The 24,261-nt window shown below is 44.0% G+C and overlaps 1 protein-coding gene across 2 annotated transcripts in view; it reads right to left on the bottom strand.

Annotated features, from left to right (window-relative positions):
- Positions 1 to 18,512: 18,512 nt before the first annotated feature.
- Positions 18,513 to 24,261, bottom strand: part of GTF2H1 (general transcription factor IIH subunit 1) — a 33,631-nt gene continuing 27,882 nt past the window's right edge. For both annotated transcript variants that reach the window (XM_036859480.1, XM_036859481.1), the window contains 4 exons: positions 23,791 to 23,881; positions 23,196 to 23,311; positions 22,019 to 22,111; positions 18,513 to 19,633 (listed from right to left, as the gene is read on the bottom strand). In XM_036859480.1, the coding sequence (XP_036715375.1) occupies positions 19,547 to 19,633; positions 22,019 to 22,111; positions 23,196 to 23,311; positions 23,791 to 23,881 (387 nt within the window). In that variant the 3' untranslated portion in view covers positions 18,513 to 19,546. The remainder of the gene's footprint in view (positions 19,634 to 22,018; positions 22,112 to 23,195; positions 23,312 to 23,790; positions 23,882 to 24,261) is intronic.

Genomic DNA, 24,261 nt, shown 5'->3' with positions numbered 1-24,261 from the left:
GCGGACGTGCGGGAACCCACGTGTGGGTTGGGCTGGAGGCGGGCTCCGGGCGGGGCGGTAGAGAAGCCCCGGCGGCGCGCGCATCCTGAGGACCCGCAGGCTGACCGACCTACGTGCGCCGAGACATCTAAAGGGCTGTCCAGAGCCACGCTACCTCTGCACAAAAGTCCGGGCCAGAGTCATAAGCCGCGGTCAAGCTGACCTTCAATTTCCTCTTCCATAAAATGTGAAAGTTACTCTCAAGGAAGGCTCGATCTGAATTTTTGCCGCTGTTGCCCAGTGCCCAAAACAGCTTCTACCACGTCATAGACACTCGACAAATATTTGTTGAAAGAAAGAAAATGCCTAGCACACCGTCAGTCTGCTTACTTAAGTCGAGCGATTTCCAAAACTTGACCCTGCTTGTCCCCCTACTGCTAAACCTTCCAAGTCCCACAATTCAAAAGTAAAGCCTCAGCCTCTCTGGTCGGCACTCCCTACTGCCCCACCGGCCCAGCACCTTGTGTCCCAGCCACGCCCAAGAACAGTCTGGGCTTTTTTTGTTTTTTGTTTTCAGCATATCACGTTAATTTTACCTCCAGGCCTTTGCTCACGCTGGTTCCCGGGCGGCCTTCCTCCTCCACCTCTTCCAGCTGTACCCATCTTCTGCTACTCCCCCCACTCGCCCCCCACATACACTTACAGAGTCGGTATCTCCCTCCTCTCTGCTTCCACCACACAAGTCTATACATCCTTCAAACCTGTTGCCTTCGAGGTGTGTGGGGCTCCGCTCTCCCACCTGCGGGTGAGTCTCTTAAGGGCATGGGTGAGTCTATTTCCTCCCTGCACCTGGGGCAGCAATTTAGCCGCCAGCTCTGAGAAAGATCCCTAATCATGGCTTCCTTGGTTTTGAAGGGAAAACTCTAACCTCATCTTCAGAAAAACAGGGCATCTCTCTAGCACATCCTAACCGTTTTCCCGTCCCTCCAGGAGGCCCGGAGGAGCCCAGGAGGCCAGGAGGTTTGGGGAGGACCTAGGCTGTCTCCCCAAACACACAGCTGGAGGGGCTGAGGGCCAGCCACAGGTTCTCCAGGGTTCCTTGGGGCAGGGAGGACTGCAACAGTGTCTGTGGTTCCTCAGTCTTTGCAACAATGTCCTCATTCAGTCAGGGCTGGGCCCCTGGCTTCCTATTAATGCAACCGCAGCTGTCCGGAGGAGGAAGGCAGAGCATGGAGAGCAGACGTTAGGCTGGGGAGACAGGTAGGAACCTTCACCAGGAGGGCTCTGGGACAACCTCTGAAGATAATCTAGGCAGAAAGTTTGCAGTCCCCTAAATTAAGGTACCTAACAACAGCTCACTCCAAGCACAGCTTCCCTCTTCATGTAGAACAGGAGCTTCTATTTAACTCTACAAATATGAATCAAACAAGTACCATTTACTCAGCACCTCCTGTGTGTCAGGCAGCAAGCTAGGCAATCCCCATACTCATCTTCATTTTAATTCTTTGGAGCAGGCATAATTATCCCCATTTTTTCAGATAAGAAAACTGAAGCTCAAAGAGATTACTGACTTTGCCAAGGTCCTACAGCTAATAATTGATTTCAGCTGGTACTTTAACCCAGGCTGATGACTCCAAAGCCTGTGATTTTTCTTCTGTATAGGATGTTGTCCCTCCCCCACCCCTTACCCCCCAATTCCACAAAGGTCAAGAAATTATATAGGGGCCCAAGCCAGTCCCAGGCTCAGTTTTCAGTGAGAGGCAGTGGGTGGCAGTGGGTGTCTCTGCCTGTCTGCTCGAGCTGAGACGTTCGTCTCTGCATCCTCAGACTGGGACTTACACCATTGGCACTCTTGCTTCTCAGGCCTTTGGCTCGGGCTGGAATATATACCACCTGCTTTCCTGGGTCTCCAGCTTGCAGACAGCAGATCGTGGGACTTCTCAGCCTCCATAATCGCATGAGCCAATTCTTTCTAACAAGTCTCATTTTAGATATATTTTTCCTTTCTCTGGAGAACCCTGAGTAATACAGTATCCTGACTAATGCAGTGCAAACAGAAGAATTTCTGTATAAAAGTCAAAGCCAAGGGTGGGGCAGGAAACTGTTTCAGAAGGCAGAACAGACTTCTCACCCTGACCAAGTGGTTTTTTGTTTTTTTTTGGGGGGGTGGCCTCTTTAAAAGGGAAAATCTCACAGAGAGGTGGTTTGACCAGGGGACAGGCTGGCCTCAGAAAATGGGTGCTACTCAACATCCAACATAAGATTTTCCTAAAGTGACCAAGGCTAGAGAATGGTGTCTACCCAAAGCAGTCATTCCTTTATCCAGTAAGTACTTATTATCTTCCTTCTCAAGAACATTCAATGGCTCCTCAGTCAGTGACCTCCAGGATAAAATTCAAATTCCTTGGAAAGGCACACTAGGCTTTCTATGATCCAGTGCCCACATCCCTCTCTGGCATTATCTCCTATTTTCCTTCATGCCAGTCCCAAGGGTACTTACCACGTTCCCCAAATATGCCACCCACTTCCACCTGGGCGGTTCCTTCAACCCACATGATCCCCTTCGCACCATCCCTACCCACCCACGCCCCACACCTCCATAGATCAAATGCTGTTCCTTGGGCTTTATATTAAGTTAGTTCTTATTGCTGTGCATCTCTTTCTCTCGGTAGACTGTAAGCTCCTAATGGACAGAAACTTTCTCATTCATCTCCACATCACCAGCATTTATTTGTTTAATAAATGTATTTTGAATTATGTGCCTGCTGTATAAAGGGCACCATTCTAGGTGCTAGGGATACAAAAATGAATAAGACAAATTTATAAGCCTTCAAAGCTTTCTCCACCATTTAGTGGAGAAAACCAACAACATCCCCCTCTATAGTTAAAGTGCAAGATAGAATGTAAACCAACACAAAAGATGTAGAAAATATTGCTCTAGTATTCAGAGGAGAGAGAGGTCCTTTGGCCAGGGATACCGGTGAAGGATTCTTGGAAGAGGTGGGATCTGAGCTCAGCCTAGAAAAAGACTTAAATTAATGAAGATCAGGTGTTGAGAAAGCAGAGAACAAATGCCTGGAGACAGGAAATTCGAGGTATGTCTGGTGAATCTTTAGCTTTAAATGCCAGGCTGAGAAATTTGGGGGTTTGGCTTTTTGGTTTTTGGTGGTCAGTGGAAGTCACTGAAGTTTTGGGGAAATGGGAGAGATAGGGTGAAAGCAAGGTGGTTGAAAGGTGATGGTTGAGGGTCCTGAGTAAGGACATTGTTACACAGCAGAAAGCTTCAGAACACACACAGCTCCAACTACCTCTGCACAAAACATATTCTTCTCTGACACACCCTACACGTCCCCATGGCACCTCTGAACACTTGCTGACAGCCTGACATTTTTTCACCTTTTCCACAGTTGCAAAGCTGATGGCTTTCCTAAGGTGCAGGGTCCAAGATGCAGATAGCCTCTTCCATCTCCATCCCTGATAGGCCAGGGCCTGCTGCGTATGTGCCAAAGCAGAGGCTCCTCTCTCTGGGAAGAGAGCAGGTGCCTGCCCCTGGGAGACTGCTTCATGTCATCCCCGCAGTCGCATCTTCTTCTCGCATGATGGGAGGGGAAGCTGAAGACTCCAGCCCAACTCCTCAAGTTCTCCTGGGTGCCATCTCTTCTGCTATCCTGATGTCTCCCTGCCCCCAACTCCTTCTTCTCCCCTCCTCCAAGCTGGCTCATCCTCAGGCACTAGATGCTGCCTCTGTTTCCCTTTTTGGCTTAGACTGTCATTCCCTCCAGAGTTCACTCCTCACATGATCCTCTAACAAGCCCCTTAGAAACTCTAAATTCCCTTTGCTGTATACTGAATGTTTGTGTCCTGCCAAAATTTATATGTTGAAACCTAATTCCCAATAGAATAGTATAATATTTAGAGGTGGGGCTGTTACGAGGTGATTAGGTCATGAAGGTGGAGACTTCACGAATGGGGTTGGTGCCCTTATAAAAGAGACCCTAGAGAGAGCCCTTGTCCCTTCTGCCATGTGAAGACACAGGAAAAAGACTGTCATCTATGAACTTGGAAACTGCCAGCATCTTGGTCTTGGACTCCCAAGCCTCCAGAACCATGAGAAGTAAATTTCTGTTGTTTGTAAGCCACCCAGTCTATGGTATTTTGTTATAGCTGCCTGAACGGACTCAGGCATTACCCTTCCAGCCGCTTTCTACCCCAGGAAAGAGAGAAGACCTGTGTCCTTTTCTCTCCATCCTTCCCTGGCAGGGAGTTAGGCCTCAATCTTTCCATCCCATTGACGGGTTCCAAGGCAAAGACTGCCACCAGGATATAAGTGGCTCCCAAACTGAGGCCTTCCAAAATCAGTGCTGCAGATGGAGTCCCAGGGCCTCTCCAAGCCAGACAATTCCCAGTGTAACAGAAGATGTCCCTTATCTAATCACAGCAGGGGAGGACTGTGGGAAGCTGCGACAGCCTTTCCCTCTGACAGGTTGGGTGGCAAGGACAGTGACAGTGGTGGCTTGGCAAAGATGAGTGAGCAACCTGGTGAAGAGGCAACCCTGACCTGGGGTTCTTGCCCCAGCTTTGTCAAGGACCTCTGGGTGACATTATGGCAGTCACATTCCCTCTGTAGTCTCAGCATCCCTGCCTCTAAACATAAGAGGGTCTCTCTCTTCCAGTTCAAACATCCCGGGAGGCTCTGAGCTAGGGAGCTGAGCCTCCACACACACCTTCATTTTTCCAGTTTTGCTCAGGACTCAGTGGCAAAGGCCGCCCCCTATTTTGGAAAGTGATTGGGGCTACTATGGGGGTGGAGACAGACATCCAAGGCTCCTGGCTCCACCCATGGCAACAGGAAATCCATGCCTGGCACTCTCTTGTCCCCATATTAGCTCCAAAACGGGGTCCAAAATTCCCAAGGCACTGGTGGGTATTGGATTGTTAATAAAAAACAGTCTCACAGGGCTTTGAAAGTGAATTACTGATAATAGGAACCCATCTCTCTTTTATTCCTGCATAGATGTTTCAAACCTTTACCAGATGGAGAATTACATTCCAAAGCCTAGCTCAAAAAAGAAGGGCAATTTCCTCTAAAAGTCCAAGAGGATCAAGCCGATTGTAAATATGAATACCACCAGGGAAGTGTATTGGTAATTTCCTGGGGCTAGGTGTGGGAAATGAATGGAAGTCTTCTTAGCTGTGCAGCTGCCGACTGCAGGGCCCCCTCACTGAAATTTGGGTCCTAGGTTTTTGTTTAAACTGGGGTACACAGGCACTCATCTAGCTGCACCTCACAACGCAGGCTCTACTGGAGAAGGAGGCCCTCTGCCCTGTTATTTGAGCCTGCTCAGAGCACCCTGACCCGAAAAGGTAGCCCCACCTCATTTTTCCAGGGTACCAGAAGGGAGCCTGGGATTCTGTTAAGAGGAACAAAAGAGAGCTCCTTTGAACCCCAGGAGGGACCACAGGCTGTGATGGGTACAGACATGGAGAAGGCTTCCCTGCAGCTGGACAAAACTCAACGGGCCTTCTTTTATGTGTAGCTTAGGCGGGGTGTTTCATATCCATTCTCTCGAGGCATTTTCACCTCAACTGAGAGAGGAAAGCAGAACAAGAATTTTGACCCGTTTTACTGGTGAGACTACCAAACCTCAAAAAATGTAATTGCTTCAGGCCCCTCATAGCTGGAAAGCAGCCAGGTGGATTTCAAACTCCTGGTCTAGTTTTTCTTCTCCTACGCTACTCTGCCCCTCTGTCTTTCCTGGGGTGCCTCACAGCCTGGAAAGCAGTTAGCCCTTCGCTCTCCGAAAATCAAAGGACAAATGTGATAAATACTCCCCAAGGTCCAGACAGCTCATCTGCCCACAGGGCTGCTTCAGGGCCCTATCTAATAATCTAATAAGCCTCCCTCTTCCTGGTGCTCCATTAGCCTGGCAAAGCCCACGTGTGTGCAGGGCCAAGCTCTGCCCTCTGTACAAACATAACTTGCAGCGTCAGGCTGTCTTAAAGGACATTTTAACTGAGCTGATCTTCCAGTTTTAGCCACAGAAGGGATGAAAGCCTAGGAGAGGCCCTCACAGCCTTGGCCCTCCTTTACCCACTGAATCAGTGAGGGAGATCAGCCCCTCACACCTGCCCCTGCTTTGCTTACACTGCAGGGCCTCTCAGCAATCCGATTGGCCTGCAGGGCAGACGTCACTGCGCAGTGGGGAAGTAGGGCTGGGAGAAGGAAAGGGAAGGGAAGTGAAGTGCTCTTGACTCTACCGTAGTGTTTCAGGGGTGGTGACTAAGAAACACGGACCTCCCAATTAGTCTAGCGTTTTCTCCCCTGCACCAGACACCATGGCCTTCTCCACCAGCCTGGGCTGCTTCCTTGGCACTGTGGGTGTGGCTCTTCTCCTGGCTTGGCTTCTGGGGTTTTCCACTGTACCAGAGCCACTCCGAACAAGCCCTGGCTTGGGACTGGCAGCTTGGCGGGGAGGCCTCGCTCTGCAGGAGGCCACACCCCAGCCACTAAAGCCACGGGATTGCAGGAGCCCACCTTAGTAGAGCGCTGTTCTCAAAGAGATCCCGGCCTCAGCCTCCTCTGCAGCCCCCTCGGCTGCAGGCTCATGATGTCATGGAGTCTTCCCCCAGGCTGATCTAGTTCTCAAGCAACCAAATTTCTCCTCCTCATTTCCTAAGGGAGGCTGCCTGTCAGCCATAGATGGGCACAGCCTGTGCCAAGATCTCCACGGTAACCAGGGGCCACAGCTTCCTGCCTTGGGTGACGATCCAGAGCCAGCACCCTTGGCAGGGCTCCCTTGCAGACTCCAGTGGGGCTGACTGTCATTCGGGCCCATCACACCCCACTGTCATGCCTGGAACTTAGGAACAGCCTAGGGAGGAAGCCCAGCTGGGTTTCCCTGGAAGACTTCAGACCCAGCAGGAGTTCTCTGAGAAAAGTCTGGAAACAGGGCAGGCTGGAAAGGCTCTACTTTGGAGTCCACTCGCTGCCTCCCACATGGAATTGATTTCTCAGGGCAGACTGGGGGGCTCTGGTGGTAAACCTTCTTTAGGGTAATGGGTGAAAGTTGAAAATTGCGCAGTGTGTTAGTTGCCTTTAGACTTTGCTCTCCCTGGCAGAGGGCGTGTTGGTGGTGCAGCAGATAGTTTGCCATGGATTAGGCAAGAATCCCAGGTCCTTGTGACCCCTACCCCATAAAATGGCCCCTGAGGCATTTGAGGAGCTGGCAGGCTCTTAACCAGGGTGGGTGTTTATCAGTGTGGAGTCAAAGACTCCAGAGTGAGAGGGAAGGTAGGGTGGGTGCCCCAGGAGCAGAGATGGAGCTAAAACTCACTTCCACAGTGTCAGGAACTGGGGCAGCCTCTTCAGAGAGATTCCGTTTCCAGGAGAAAACCAAATCAGAATGCCAAGTGGAACTGCTCCTGGTATGACCCACTCCTCCTCTCAGCCCTCTGTGCACATCTCCTGGAGGGAGTCTGAAATTCAGTTGTGTGGATAGTGGACCGGGCAAGGTTCATTCATAGCCTTTCCTGCGCCCTGGGGTAGTCCTTCTCCTGTTCAACTTCTTTTCCCAGTCTCTGAGGGGAGTTTGGTTTTTGCTCAACTTGTGCCTTGGGCTTTTGTGATGCAGAATCAATACCTGATTGGGGAAGACTGTGTATTTGGACCGGTAGTGGAAGGGAGGATTTGGGTCTACAGGATGTTAATCTGTATAATAACGAGGAAGAGAAAATGTCTCAAGGGAATTTTGGAGGCAGTGGAGGTGGAAGACTGGAAAAGAGTTGCCTTAACTTCTGCTGACTGATGAAAGGAGATTTGAGAGTAAGGAGAATTCTCGGTCAATGCTGCTGTGGACATCGCGGTAATCTCCACTCTCACTTTGCCAAAGGGCGAGCCTGGGATTTGAGCTATTTTGAAATTACTTGTGATGCTGAAGGGTGCTTCCTAGTCAGTGCTAGGACACCAAACCTCGCGGGTCCAGACTTTGTGAGCATTGCAATAATAATCACTCCCATGTTTATTGAACATTTAATATGTACGTCCCCAGCAGTCCTACTAAACCCTTTAAAAGCACTGTTTAATCTTCACAACTAACTGCCCTGTGGAGTAGGGCACATCATTACTCCCGTTTTCCAGAAACAGGAACTGAGTCTTAGGGAGGTGAAGGCACTTGCCCAAAGTCACACAGCCAGATCTGCTATAGCCAGGTTTCAAAGACATGAAAGCCAGGTGGCATCTGGGCAAGTTCTTTGCAGGGAGACCAGGTGCAGCTACTGCCCGTGACAGCAGGGACAATGGGGAGTTCCTCTCAGGAAATTGCTAGGCCGCGCTGAAGAGGGCTCTCTGTGGAAGCCGCAGCCTCTCACTGACCTAACGAGGCAGAAAATCTACGAAGTTGACAGCAGGCATGGCTCCACGGAGGCTGCTCCCTCACTGCTCTGGGCAGCAGGAATGCGCCGGGGGAGGACGTGATCATCTCGGACAGCTCCTGTCAGCCTGTTTTCCTGCCATTTTGTTAGTCCTGGGACGGACACGCTGGGGAACACAAAGCCCAGGTTGACCCTTTCCGAGGAGGGCCCTGTCTATCTTTCTGTCCAGGCCTTTCAGAAAACAGACATCCCTGCAAACTCCTCCACTTGGAGAGATACTCTGCACATCTCCTAAGGGACAAGGAGGGGCAGATGGCAGAGCCTCCATCTGTACTGCATTCCTCTGCTGTACCAAACTTCCTGTCCTTCAAGAAGAGGGTCTCCATGGGAACCTCAGCTTTGGGAGCCAGTCAGGTTCAAACCCTGACATGACTCCTACTGCCTGTATGTTTCTGGGCAAGTCACTTTCTAAGCCTTATGCATCTTTGAAATAGGAAAAACAAGGAAATTGCTCAATAAACCATATTTCTTTCTCAGGAATTGAGCTGAGGAGAGAGGCAAGTTTGTGGTCACTGCTCTGACAGTTTGTTTTATCTGTTTCAGACTCTAATTGGTTCAGAGCATTCTTCCTGGCCCTGCACCCAGGCCGAGCCTGACCCCTTCCTCAGGTGAGGATCTTCTAGAACCTGCACATAATGCCTGCCTTATCCACCCTTTTTTTTTTTTAAGGATACTTTATTACCTAGTACTAAAATTGGTTGTATATACAAGGCTGGGCTGGTCAGGGAGGGGCTACAAGTTTCCCAGTTTTTTATGGCATCCTTAGTTTATGATGTAAAGCACACGGTTGTTTCTGGCCACCCTACGCTGGCTGGTCTCTGCCCCTTGCATGGATTCAGAAAGGCAGCCCCTGCCCACGAGACCCTGGCCTCCCTCGGTTTTGTTTCTCTCACAGTTTGGAAAGAGAGGCAGCCATGCAATGTCCAGACAGCAGCAGGGGGAGGCCCATGTTTCCAGGGGACAGGCCTGCTGTTGTCTTTCCCTCAGTATGGCTCTTTGCTTTGGCCTTACACTGCCCTGGGTTTGACTCCTGATTCCACCACTCACTATGAGAACTTGAGCAAATTACTTCCTCTCATGGGGCCTCTGTAGAATGGGGATAATACCATTTTCATAGGTTGTTGTGAGGTTTAAATGTAAAGCACCCAGCACCCAGTAGGTGCCCAATAAATGTTAGCTTCCTTTTCGATCCCTGGGGGGCAATCTGGAATGTGGAAGTGAAGATACTTCTGGGAAGCTCTCAAGAGCCCCAATCTAAGAAGAGGGATGGCCTCCGGGAGCTGGGAGAGACCTTTGATACCACCTGTTTCCCCACCTGCGCTGCCTCATCTGGGCTGGAGCTGTGCCAGGGGCAGTTCTGAGACAAGCGAGCGGCCTCCCTGAGGCTGAGAACTGAACGCTCTGTCAGCGACCAGCCCCTCCCACGTGCTCACCCTGCATCTCAGAGCCGAAGGAGCAAAGGTGCGAAGGAAGGGAGGTCTCTGGGGGCAGAAATGCAGCTCTAAAGAGGGAGGCAGTTTCTAAAGGCCTGCTTTGCTCTTCTAGTGCCCACACTCTGCAACTCACAACTGGCTAACTCCAACCAGGCCCGAAGGATTTCTATGTCCATTCCACAAAAACAAACAGTGAGATGCCCACACTGGACAATCCTTAGTTTCCATTCCAGCTGGGGGAAGAGCACAGGCCCTAGGGTTTTTTTAGAAAGAAATGTGCTTCTGGATCATGTAGCACTAGCTAGCTGCAACTCAGCAGCATTGGTGTTTAGGAAATATCAGTCATTGTCACAGTGTTTGCCATTCCTGAATAGCACCCCTGTTACTCTAGTCAACATGCTTCTTTAAATTGACTCCCTATTTTACTTAGCTTCATCCCTAGCAAAAATGTGCCTGATATGCCAGTTACATTAAATATATATATATATATATATATATACACATTAAAATATATAACTATACAATTAGAAATTTGAAATGTTCAGTCATCTGATATTTATTTACTCAATAAATAAGTAAATTTATATATATTTACTCAACCCCCTGGAGGTGTGCTAACCACACTTCAGAAAACACTGGGCTAGTGAACAACTTAGCAGTGGGATCATGTGACATGCTCACACACACACCAGGGGAAAAAGCACGAGCTCAGTAACTTTGGCTTGCTCTATGACAAGGAACGGAGGATAGCTACTAGGGGTTTGGGTTGTGGACAAAGAATGCTGCTGGCCAGGTCAGTAAACAAAGGATACTGTGGCCATCAAGTCATCACCCCCAACGGTGCACCCTGAGTGGGTTCAGGATGGAAAAGAACAGTATGCTGGCCCTAGATAGTTGAGGTGCATACCAAAGGAATGATTTCAGTGAGCCCAGACTCTTGCACCTCCCCATACGGAGAAAAGCGCTAAATTCATTCACTTGAGATGTTTGTTTTTTTCTTTAATTAGCAGAAACCTTTTGATGTTCAACTACCTGGTTTGTTTTTGCAAAACTCTTATATATGCTGGCTCTTCCCTTACCTCTTCAGAAGGATCCTTCAGAGCTATATGAGAGGCTGTCTCCCGGGCTTAAGTCCTCAGTATGTCTGCCGAATAAAACATAATTCTCAACTTTTAGGTTGTGCATTTTTTTTCAGTCAGTTTAGAGCAGTCATCTTATGGGGCCTTTAGTCATGAAATGGTGAGCATTCACCTCGACACTAAAATAACCAAGATTCAACACTAGTGGATCTCTGGTTAAACGTGGCAGATTGAACTCATATGTTTATCTTAGTTCCTTCCCCAAATCCTACTAAAACAATGGGAAAAGAACATACAAACGTATAATCACACAAAGACCAAGAGACTGGTAGAGGAGACAACCGCAGCTGAGGTCTGTCAACCACATTTTAGAAAGCTGAAATCAGTGTGACTAACACGAGAGTGAAATCCAAGTGGCCACAGAGGGAGGTGGTGAAGAGATGGAAGCTGATTTGCACTAGATGGGCTCAGGAGCTGGAGGGAGCAAGTTCTATGGAAGATAGGAGTACAGTGTGGGCCTGAAACAAGGGATCTAAGAGACTGGAGACTCCCGGATTCCTTCCCCACCTGTGCAACAAAATGACTGCCTCCTGCCTCCACCCTCACTGAAAATAAGGGGTTTACTCTTTGGGGAAATGCAATCAGGACGCAAGCACAGTGGTGAGAGGCACTGGGGCATAAGAGAATGTCTATAGACAGAGAACCCCCTTCCTGAGGCAATTCCCAGAAAGCTAGTCTCCAGGCTTATACTCCCAGGTAGAGACACAGAGGCTCCTTCTCTGGAGAGACTGAATGGTCTCAGAGAAAAGTTCCCCAAATACTGACATGTGAGAGACCTGGCTGGCAAAGCGGCTTCCCCCCAGTTACCCCGGTGGACGTCCTGTATTCGACAGACCTGCCCGTGCACATGGAGCTTCTAATCCACGTTAAATAACTTGCTCAAATACAAGGGCCAGCTGAGGGGTTTTACAGGATGTTCAGAGTTTGGAGTGAAGTGGCCACAGGAGTGTTAGAAGATCAAGCCAACTGGAAACGGTGGTGAAAGAAAAGTTGGTCAAGAAAGTTAAGGGAACCTTAGTACCCTGCTCGGCTGTGATGCTGGGTATCTTCTATTTGCCCTGCAGGTCCACTCTCTTCTTATCCACCCTGCTCTGGGTTCTGAGGGACTGACCTAAAGGAACCACACAGCAACGGTGCCCCCATGCCCTCTGCCTTCCCTGCAGAGACTGGGGGAGAGGGAAAGTGAGATGGAGCCCTCCCTGTGGGACTGTGGGTGGGTTGTGTCCCTTAACTCCTGTCAGGGTCTCTTTTCTCCTGGTGACCACTTCTTTCCATCGCCTCATCAGGCCTAGGCCTGGTAACTAGGATACCGTACTATAACTTATGGTTTCTCTCTACTCTGCCTACACTTTGGAAAACTGTCCCTTTATTAATCTCCTTAAATCACCCAATTTGAGGGTGCCATTTATTTCCTGCCAGGACCCTGACTGAAGCACCAAACAATATTCACATTATCAAAATGTGAACACTGTTGATCATCAAAAAACGGTGAGATAACTATACTGGGAGTCTGGAGAGAGGGAAATGGGAATAATGATAACAACACTAAATCCTTAATGACCATAATAGTGGAGAATAACAAAATTGATAAATTGAGAATGGTATAATATAAGCTAAAAGAGTTGAAAGTGATTAATTCTGTGATGAGGGAAGTTGGTGGATTTGATGTTTTGGTATGCACCTTTTAGTGTTTTTGATTTTTTAAATTATGAGCATGAATAACTTTGCTAAAAAACAAAATCAATTTTTAAAAAGTAAAATGTCAGGAGAAAACAGGACAGCGAAGGTCCGTTGAATTCTTCTGAGGACCCAGCACATAATAGAGGCTTAGGCACCAACAGCAGAGTTGGAGCCTGGGTGGCCCTCCGTTAGGGCTTCAAATCCAAGAATCTGTGTCTGTCACTGCACTTCGGGAGAATGAAGCAGTCGCCCAGCCTCAGAGCCACATGTGCTTGTCAGTGTGTGGCCTGATAGCACAGATCTCCCTTTCTCCATTATTTATAGCAGGGAGAAGAGAAAGTTCCAGCCTGCCTGAGCAGGGTGGGGAGACAGTAAGGCGATTAGGGAGAGAAAGGTCAATAGTTCGCAGCTGCACAGATTTGCTTTGAAGAGCTAAGCCTGAATCTTAGCTCTCCACTCTCAAATTGGAGTCAGGGTATTTAGGCAAGTCATTTCACCTTTCCGAGACTCAGTTTTATTAAGTTCCATGAAGGCACAGTCTATTCTACCCATCATCTAGGACAGTGCCTTTTCCTGACCCGGAGATTTTATACGGTGGGGTCTGTAGACTGATGTACAGTAGGAGCTTGATAAATAATTGTTGAGTGAATCCTAAGGATTAAGAATGTACATATAACATGGCAAATATCTGGCAAATAGATCTAATAAATATTAGTTTTTTCCCCTTACTCTCTGGTCCCTATCAATGATGATATTTTATGCCAGCCTGAGTCAATAAGCTTTGAGCTGAAGTCAGGTAAAGGTAAATAATAATAAATGGTACGAAGAACAATTATGGAGTGCTTAATTTGTGCCATGCAGTATTCTAAGCACTTACATTGATTAGCTTATTTAACTTTCACAATAAATCTGTAAGTACTCTTATTACGCCCATTTTAAAAGTGAGGAAACTGAGGCATGAAGTGATGAAGTAATTGCACAACTATTAAGTGGCAGGGTTGGGATTTGAACCCAGGTAGCTCAGCTGTAGAGCTTGAGCGCTTTCTCGTTTACTAGATTTTTACTAACCTATTCATGTAACACAGAAAATTGATCACTATTATGTTTTTAAAGAAATTCCTTCTTGCCTAACTAAGCTATACTTGTGATATGCAACTGTCCAGATGACAAATAACCATGTTTAGGTCTGGGGATGTGCTCACTGAAGCCTGTTAGTGACCTTGTTTTGAAGAGAAACCCCTTCACCTGTTTTATCAAGTTTCAAGGTTGCTCTCCTGCTAACTCAGCATATTTTCAACCTCTTTTTCTTTGATCCCAACCTCTATTTTTTCTCTTAATTTTTATTGGAGTATAGTTGATTTACAATGTTGTGTTAGTTTCAGGTATACAGCAAAGTGAATCAGTTATACATATATCCACTTTTTTAGATTCTTTCCCCATATAGGCCATTACAGAGTATTGAGTAGAGTTCCCTGTGCTATACAGTAGGTCCTTAATAGTTATCTATTTTATATATAGTAATATGTATGTCAGCCCCCATCTCCCAATTTCTCTCTTCCCCTGCTTACCCCCAGTAACCATGTTTGTTTTCTACATAGATCCCAACCTCTATTTTTAAGAAAAAATTTTAGCAAGTACTTAAAAGATAACAGAATGTGCTTCCCTTTCCCTTCCCACCAAAAAAAAGGAAAGCTTTTCCCCCTAAATATCAAACATATGAAATGAAACATTAATTTCAAACGAATTTTGGATTCTAATTGACAGTATCTTTTAACTTACAGTTGTCTTTTGATCTATATTTTACATCCCAGGGAAGAACACAGAAACATTCTCCTCACGTTCTCAAAAGAATGGAATTTATTTCATAAATACTGTAACTGAAGTGTGAAATCAGTTATAAGCAATTTTATACGTATATTTTAAAGTAATTTGGAGAATGCAGGGCACCACAAAAAAGTGACTATTAATACATCTATTAAAGATAAGCCATGAAAATTAGATTTGGGCAGTTTTTTTGGGGTAGAAGTACAAGTAAGCACCTTTACTGTTCTTTGAGGGAATTTTCTTCCATTTAGATTTCTAAACAGTAAAATCGAGAAGACGCTGCCTTTCACCGTGTGGCTCAGTGAAAACCTGTATCAGCATTAAGGACAGCACTCACCCAGCACATGTCATGCGTTGGACTCTGCTCCAAGTGCCCTATATATACTCTATGTGTTATCCTCACAGTAATCCTATCCGTTAAGTACTATAACACTCACTTTATAGATGAAGAAGAAACCAAGGCACAGATTAAGTAAAGTCACACATCTAGTGAGCTACGCAGCTGGGATTTGATCCCAGTGTAGGTCCAATGACTGTGCTCTAATGGCTCTGCTACACCATGTCTCTACTGCTGCTGAGGCTGCAGTCAATCCTGGGAGGGCCTGTTATAACACTACTTTTTCTCTACTTTTTATATCTGTGGGTCTAAATGTTCTTGGGTAATAAGAATCTGATTGTACAAGTAAAATTCCAAGGAATTTTTGCATTCAGGCCAGACATAGCCTGTTCTTATGGATAACCAGGTGCCAGAAGTAGCACACTAGTGGATAAGATCAAAATTCACAAAAACTTATCTTACAGAAATGGGACCATGAATGGGTTCTCTATGGAGATAAGCCCCATTGTCAGGATTTATCTTAAAGGGTATAAATGTGTGCACAGGTGTTTGCTAGAAAAATCTTAGATTGTAGGTTAGAAAAATAATTTTAAGCGTGTAGAAAAATGTCCAGGAGAAAATACACTAAGCACTGCTTCAAGAGAATGAGATTTGGGGGTAAGGATACAGAAACATTTTCTATTATTTTATATATGTCAGTACTATTCAAACCTTAAAAATATTATACCTTTGTAATAATTTTAAAAATGGACATTAATGGTCAGTGATCTTGTATTTGTCATTCCTTTTTCACTCTCTGTTCACCATTTAGGTCCTCGAACCAGAAAGATATAAATTTGAGTAATAAAGGTCTTTGAATTCTAATACCTAGTGAACCTAGGTAACTAGTAAATTTGACATGAGGGGAGGGCAAATCCAGTGAGGTAAGTATAGACATTTCTGTGATTATAACTAGCATGTAGTTGAGTCTTGTTTTTCAATCCAATCTGACAATCTTTATCTTTTAGAGTGTTCAGTCTGTTTTAATTGCTAGTAAGTTGGGTTTAAGTCTACCATCTTGCTATTTATTTCTATGACTACAGATGAGTAAAATTTTAAATTTAAGCCAGTTTAGGGACCTCCCTGGCAGTCCAGTGGTTAAGACCCTGCAGTGCGGATGCAGATTCAATCCCTGGTTGGGGAACTAAGATCCGGCATGCCGTGCTGTGCGGCCAATAAGCAAATAAATAAATAAATAAATAAATTCAAGCCAGTTTATCTTATGCTTCAACCTCAGCCTACTTTTCTTTTTAAAGAGAATTCATTTTTATTTATTTATTGGCCACGCGCACAGCTTGTGGGATCTTAGTTCCCTGACCAAGGATCAAACCCGGGCCCACAGCAGTGAAAGCACCAACTCTTAACCACTGGACTGCCAGGGAACTCCCTTCGGCCTACTTCTGTTATCAATCATCCCAACAAACACAGCAGGTTACCAGGTGGCCAGAGAGGGTATAGGTTTTTCAAGCTGTTTTGTTAGGGGGAGTGGGAAGAGCTGGATCGCTGGCTCCACCTCAACAGGTATAATTTCATGTTTGTCATAAATATTAGGGATTCTGCAAAAAACTATGAAAACAGGGCTCTGTGGTTACAAAGTCTGAATTCCAAGGTCTTTTCTGTGACTTAAATACACACCCAATCGAGGATATGGACTACAAACTAAGGCTGATCACCCCTGAACCAGGTTCTAGGCAATGCTCCAGCTCTGGACAATTTAAGAGCTGAAAATAACTAAGACTCCCCTGGCCTCAGGAACTGGGAAAACAGCTGAGTCTTGAAGAAGCTAAATTGGGAAAGGGCAGAGGTAATGCACTGAGGACTCCCATGCAAGTTCTGACACTGGAAACAGCAAATCTAAGTTTAAAATGGGCAGCTTTCCATACCAGGGCCACTGTTGGCTCCAGATGATATATGTACCAATAGGAAATCACTTTCTGGATTAAACCCTCAGCCTGGATGAGTGGCTTACCCTCCTAAGTTATAGGTGTTTAAGCAATCTTTTGCTTTCCAGACTGAAGCAGATGTCACAAAGTATCCTACTCATTCTGCAGTGTTAAGTCCAAAGTAGACTAGCACTACTGATTTTATGTTTTTCCAAGAGAAACTCATTCTCCTAAGGCAGGCATACTTTCACTATACTATTGTATTTTGCAGCCCTTTGGGCTAATGGGACCCACTAGGCAGAATAACCCCATAATGTGATTTGCCGTAAACCAAGTACAGAATAGAATTGGAGGCAGGAATGACTGACGGGGCAGTCAAAGGAAAAACTAGGCAATGGAAGCCTGGGCTGGGGAATAAAAGCTTCCAACTTCACAAGCATCTTGTCCCATCTTAGTGACTGCAGAAGCTTAGCAGTTTAGAGTAAGCTCTGACACTTACTGGGGTAAATTACTTAACATCAAAACCATTTCTAAAGGTGCTAGGCACCTTTATCGCAGCTCTCAATCACCAGCGGCTGCTATCATTTTCCACAATGGGAAGGTGGGGCCATAGTAGGTCTAAACAGCCGCCAAAGTTCATTTTGAACGGACTCCAAGGATCAAATATTTCAAATGTAAGCTGGACTTGAAAGTGAGAGCTACCTCTGGTGAAATCTCCCTTAAGTCCTTCATTCCTTATGAGACTTAATCATACACCTTATGAAAGTCTTTATTCAGTTCCCTCCTTTCTATTTACCAGAATTCCACTTTAATTTGGACCTAGTTTCCAGTCTGGATTGTTCCAAAGCCTTCTAGGTTTTGGCATCCCCAACTGCTGGACTTTTAATCCAACAAACCAAACAGAACAAGCAAACTACCCTCAGAAAAACAACTCATGTGCTTAAAATTTTCTCCAAGGTCCCCCGTGCCTAATGGGTAAGGTCTGAATTTCTTACCTTGGCCTTACAAAGCCACCCGCAACCTGAATTAAACTGATTTTCCCAGCCTCTTGTCACTTCCAACTCTCCAATCCAACAAACACTCTTGTCCCAACACGCGGGGGGTGGGTCTTTCAAAGTCTTCACATCTTCATCATGCACTTCCCTGTTCAACCTTCAAGGCTTAGCTAAAATGTTAGTTCTTTAGTGAAGCCTACCCAATTCCCCCAGTGGTTTCTTCCTTCAGGTTCCATTATATTTATCACTTAATCTTTAACAGAGCACTCAACAGAGCATTTTATTTCTTTACGTCTGCCTTTCCCAACAGACATACTCTTTCTTCTATTTCAAACATTTTTCTATCTGCTCGATTGCTATTGCTTATGAGTAGTTGCGGTAATCATTCATTTGAAATGCACTTTGTAAAACTGTGAAGTGTAACACACCATTACTAAACTGATCTGAAGGAGAAATGGGAGGGCTGAAGCAGAAGAGTGATGTTGCTACTTTCCTTTAACTGGTTCAAAGTCTGAACAGGTTTTCGACCTGTTGAAAGATAAACAGCTTGTATAATGGCTTAAAAAAAAAAGAGTAGCCCTCGAGCAGCCCACCCAAGTAAGCACCACACATAAGGAGAATCCACAAGATGTGTTACAGTTAAAAGAGTATCTATAAAAAGTTTTACTTTTTTCTGTGATTTTTAATACAAGCCATCTAAAGTCTTAGATAAACGGTGAGTTGATACTATCAGGAACAAAATATGGCACAGATTCCAAAAACAAGAACATATCTTTTTTTTTTTTTTTTTTTTTTTTTTTTTGCATTTAGGCTTTGCAGTCACTATGCAATGATTATCAATTCGCCAAGGACAGTAACAGTCAGATACTGGAGAAAAAGAGATATGAGAAACATCTTTTATTTTTTCTAAAGAGGTGAAAATAAGTAAGATTTCTTATATCTCTCACTCATAAGATTTTTAAACTCTTAAAAATGCAATTTCTTTTCAAAGCACATGCCATCTTAAAAAAAAATCTTAGCAATGTACATTTGCACTCAAAGAAAAACATGCAGCGCATTGTCCTCTGACAAAATTCTGCATAAAAACCCCACACGACTTTCTGCAAATATGTCCCCTCTTTATCATTTAGGGACTCCAAACCACAAACATTCAGTGCAATATTTATTGTTTCTTATTTCCGTAGGAAACACAGGACCAATGATGTCTTCTGACTACAACTGTTTCTGGATGGCTGAGCAACAGTCTCCCTCTGCTTTATTTTAAAGTACTCTCTTTAACTTGCTGATGTAAGGTACAACTAGAATTCAGCAAAATTTAAGGATACAAGTGGAAGATGGAGGAGAAATACTTAAGGTGTACCCTGTGCCATAAACTTAGGAAAAAAAATTTATACAATAACAAAACAAAACCAAAAATCCTCAGATTTTATCAATGCACCCTTTTAAAAAGTTTTTTTTTTTTTTTTTAGATTCCTGAAAGCAGCTTAATGTGAATCAAAAGCAGTTCCTGAGTAACTGCTGTAAACAGTGTCTTTTTAAAATATATATATATATATATATATATATATTTGCAACTTAGCTCATTTTGGTTCTGCCTTAATTTACCTCCCTAGCTTTTAATCATAGTTCCCTTCTTTTCAGTTCTTAATGTGCAAGTACAATAGCATCAGCTCCAAGAGTCGGCATGGTACAGATATTTCTTGTCACTTCTGTGTGATCACCTGCATGTCTGACAGGCCAGGTTTCCAGAGTCACTGCAGGTCACAGTTCTCTCAGTCTCACAGAACCTGTGAGAGCCACGGACACTTCACGTTTTCTTCATCAGACGCCGTGACTGCCACGTGTGGAGCTTGTTGTAAGCTGTCTGGAGCATCTCCTCTATGTGACTTACCAACTGAAAAACATAGCAAGACACTTAGGCAACAATGGGGTAAAGGCTGGGGAAGTTACTACTTCTGATCCAGATCTGGCACATACTTCAGTGTTGTTCCCAAGCTCTTTTTTATTTCTCCAAAGAGGCAACATGCAAGCCCTCTGTGAAGGTGTTATCAGACACATTTTGTATAGAAAGGTAAGAGGGATGGTGGGGTATAGTAGAGGCTGGAAATTCACCTGCTTTGCCTGCACTGTATGTCTGTCCTGTCATTAACCAGTCATAGGACAACATGAAATCCTGTGTTCTAGGCTTTAGTTTCTTTTGTCAAATGAGAAAGGTGAACTAAACTGGTGATTTCTAGATTTAAACATTAGTCTCTTGACTAAGGTCAAGAGGGTGGCATCAACACTAACTCAGAGAAAATTTGAAAAATGCCCCACTCCCCTGAAGATTCTGAGGCAGCAGGTCTGGGATGAGACCCAGGAATCTTTTGATTTTCAAAAGCTCCTCCACTTAATTCTGCTGCACAGCCAACCCTGTGAAGCACTTTTCTATGTTCTCTAGGGTCTTTTCCAGGTCTAAGACTTCAGGATTTCAATGTAACTCAGCAGATTACAGAAAAATCTAAATGGTCTCAAAGCTTCACACAAGTACTATGTCACGCCTTAGGTCGGGACTACGTATCTTGAGTAGAAAAAAATTTTACCCTCATCACAGACATAACTAGAAGTCAACAGGACCACACTGATCTAAGCTGATAAAGACTCCTAAGGCAGAATGTCTTTGGATTATCTGTTTCCTCGGAAGTGGATAGTGTAATTTACATGGTTGGAAGTAAAAGTCTTATAAAAAGTCTGCAAGTCAATTTTGGCAGTATGGGGACAGAGACCAGGGAGTCCTAAATCCTTGTTGCATGCCAATAACTTAGATCCAATCTGAGGTAGTTAAAAAAAAAAAAAAACTGTTATTTCCCACACCTGTTATCACTGTGTGTGTGTGTGCGCGCGCATGCACGTGCACAAGGGGGAGCGTTATGTTATTTACTTCTGTCTGGAAACTACACTGCTCCATAGGCTGCAGGGGTTCCACAGAACCCGTTAGAAGAGGTGAACGCCACAGCCTCCTGTAAGGCTGCACATGGCCTCAGAATCCTTTTTACTACAGTGCTCCAGGCAGTTACAATCAATTGAGAAGGCACATAAACTGAAATCTATTTGTCACCCTTGCTCTGTTGTGGGAAGACACTTCAAGCTTCTTTTCTGATTATAAATAACATTGTTATATTTTAAGAAAAACCACTTAGAATGTTTAGGGAATAAAAACTTACTAAAAATATTACTGATGAAGATTTTTCAACTTTCAACTGTAAAACTGTTTTGATTACCCTACTTACTGAAACACTGAACTCTAAGTTTGTACATACTATTTTTTTCCCTGTCATCTCTGAGAAGACTTGCATTAACACACAGAGAAACAATCTTGTGTGGTTGCTCTAGCCTTGCATTAAAAACAACGCTAAAAATCCTGGGCATAAGGTGACACTTCTCACTGCCTTACCCACTGCCCTGCTGTCAAACAGGGAAGCTGAAGGCAGACCATAATCCAGGAACTGTTCAGCTTACTTTCATAGAATGGCAATTCTACCTTTCTTTGCATTGCTACATTTGTAGTTGCTACTCAGGTTTTCAAAATTAATACCTTTAGGAACATACATATAGGTTGTAAATCTATAAAGAAAAGCATGGAGGTGATTATTACAAATCCTGGTTAGTTATGGCCTTGAGAGAGTGGGACAGGGACACTCAGGGTACTGGTTCTATTTTTACCATGATTGGTGGGTACACAGATACTTGTTTTACTATTTAAAAGAGCAAATGTATTTCATACACTTCTGAATGTATGATACATTTTACAATTAAAAAACAGTATTCCTGGGACTTCCCTCGTGGTCCAGTGGTAAAGAATCCGCCTTACAATGCAGGGGACACAGGTTTGACCCATGGTCAGGGAACTAAGATCCCACATGCCACCGGGCAACTAAGCCCGTGCGCCGCAACTACAGAGCCTGCGTGCCGCAAACTACAGAGCCCACGCACCACAACTAGAGAGAATCCCGTGCACCGCAAGGAAGAGCCCGCGGCGCCGCAACGAAAGATCCCGCATGCCTCAACGAAGATCCCGCGTGCTGCAACTAAGACCTGATGCTGTCAAAAATAAAATAAATAAATGCTCTTAAAAAAAAAAAAAAAAAAAAGCAGCCTTAAAAAAACCAAAATAACCCCCAGTATTCCCAGTAACAGAAAACAAAACAACATATATACTCATTTACAGGAAAACAAAGTTAATTTCATCATTTTACTACACAGAGAAAACTATTAGGCCAAAATTAAATTGTTGCCTTACATTTGTGCTTAAATACTGTCTCCGAATTTTTTCTTGGAATGGGCAGAGTTTTGTAACTTGGAATCGTTCCAAATTACTTTTCATTTTCACTACCTAAAAAAAGAGAGAAATAATGAATTACAGACTCTCAAAGAACCTACAGGGATCAAGAGAAAAACACACATAAGGTTTCTTTTTCTTTCTTCTTTTTTTTTTTTTTTTTTAAGATTAACTGGCTCCACCAGGCAGAGAAGCAATATCGAATATATTTAGATTCCTTTGGTTTATAATTCATATCCTTCCTGATGTTTTTTGTGCATGTGTATAAATGCATATGTAGAAAACATATAGTATACACTGTTTTAAAATTCCACTTGGTTTAATGAGAACATCTTTAAGTCATTAAATACTAAGTCATCATTTAAAATGGATGTATCTTTAACCAATCCCCTTCTGGTAGATATTTAGACCATTTCTACACAGACAGTGGTAGAGAAACATCTCTATGGCTCAATATTTGCATACATTCATTCTTAATTATTTCCTTAGGTTAAATTTCTAAATGTTGAATTTCTGGGTCAAAGCACGTTTTACAAAGGTAGTACTTGTAGTGGAAGAAAGGACTCTCTTCTTAGCAACTTGGCCATCACTGATCATTCTAAGTTTTTTATCCTTTTACAAATTATAGATGAAAAATGCATTTATGTAGCTTTAAAGATAATTTATTTGAATACTGAGTATGAAAATTTCCTCTTAGATTTATTGGGCCACTTGCATTCTTTAGTGAATCGCCTGTTCAAAGAGTTTTGCCTATTATTTTAAATGGGGTATTTATCTTTCTCTTAAAGACTGTTTATAACAGCAATCTATATAGTAAAGCTATTACTACTTCTTTTTTAATTGAATTATAGTTGATTTACAATGTTGTGTTAGTTTCTGGTGCATAGCAAAGTGATTCAGTTAACTTTTAAGATGCACGATTATAAGTTATGGAACTGGTCTGGATCTCAGTTTTCTTCGTATACAAAATGGGTGTCAATACCTACTCCATCAGGATGCTGTGAGGCTTAATGAAACAATATATGCAAAGTAGTGTTTGGCACATGGTAAACATTCAATACAATTTTCCAACTTCAAGATAACACTTCACTAAGTTACACTACCACAACAGCTGGCTGTGTTTGGAATCGGTTCTGACCTTTTCTTCTAGGAATGGCGTATTAACAGGAAAGCAGGACCAGAAGTGCCGTAGAAGTTCCCCAACAGCCACATACAGGTGTTTCAATTCAGACTGAATATCATTTGGCACCATCTCTGCAAAAGAAAAAGTGGTCCATAGGATAAAAGCTATTTTCCCATGTGTGTAGTCTCTGAAAGAATGACAACTCAGAGAATAAATCTGAATGCACACTCTACCAATACTAAACCAGGATGTGCTATTCTGAGACAAGTTACTGATTTTGTGGCCGACAGACCACAGAATTTAAATTTCCTTGGGGTTTTGGAGGAATTTCCAGGTTTTGCTTTAAGAGGTAGGAGAGGAAAAAAAATGTGTGACTAGCAATGTCACACATTACTAGTGTGACACAGCAATGTGCCACTGTTTGTAATATTAAAATAATACTGAGACATAAGCTCTTGTCTAAATATGCTTCAGGATCTGGATGCATAAAAACAAAACAAAAATCCCAGAAATGTCCCAAAGAGAAACCAATAAAACTTAGCACTCTTCTCAAATTGCTCTTTTGAGGTTATTTAGGTAAAGGGACAGCAACAGGAGGTCCAGCACATACGGTTTATGGCTTGCTGTGTCCCTCCCTGCATCAGTGCTCCTCCAGGTGACAGTGCTGTGATGGTACTACTGGCAGCACTGCTTGAGAGAACCTGAAAGAAATTAAGACACAAAAAGTGGTTTCTCTCTTTTTTGCCCATCTTTTTTACTTAACATTTCAGTTCTATAGCAAAATGTCCAGTAAGTCTTCATTCCTGTATAAATAAATAAGTTATAGCAACCAGAGTGAACCACTTTCCATGAGGCTAGAAACACAGTATGTGTAGAAACAGAATACCTACCAATCTTCCAGGAATACCAGGCAAGTCCATAGGTACCTCAAAATACACACGCTTTTGTCTAGTCAAGCCCCCCCCCCCGCCTTTTTTAAAGTATAGTTGATTTACAATATTGTGCTAGTTTCAGGTGTACAGTGATTCAGTTACACATATATATGTATATATCTATACTCCTTTTTTGATTATTTTCCATT

This window comes from Balaenoptera musculus, chromosome 8 (assembly GCF_009873245.2).
Source record: "Balaenoptera musculus isolate JJ_BM4_2016_0621 chromosome 8, mBalMus1.pri.v3, whole genome shotgun sequence".
In the NCBI taxonomy this organism is placed as follows: domain Eukaryota; kingdom Metazoa; phylum Chordata; class Mammalia; order Artiodactyla; family Balaenopteridae; genus Balaenoptera; species Balaenoptera musculus.
The sequence above is the reverse complement of the archived record's forward strand: the minus strand, read 5'-3'. Positions and strand labels throughout refer to the sequence as shown.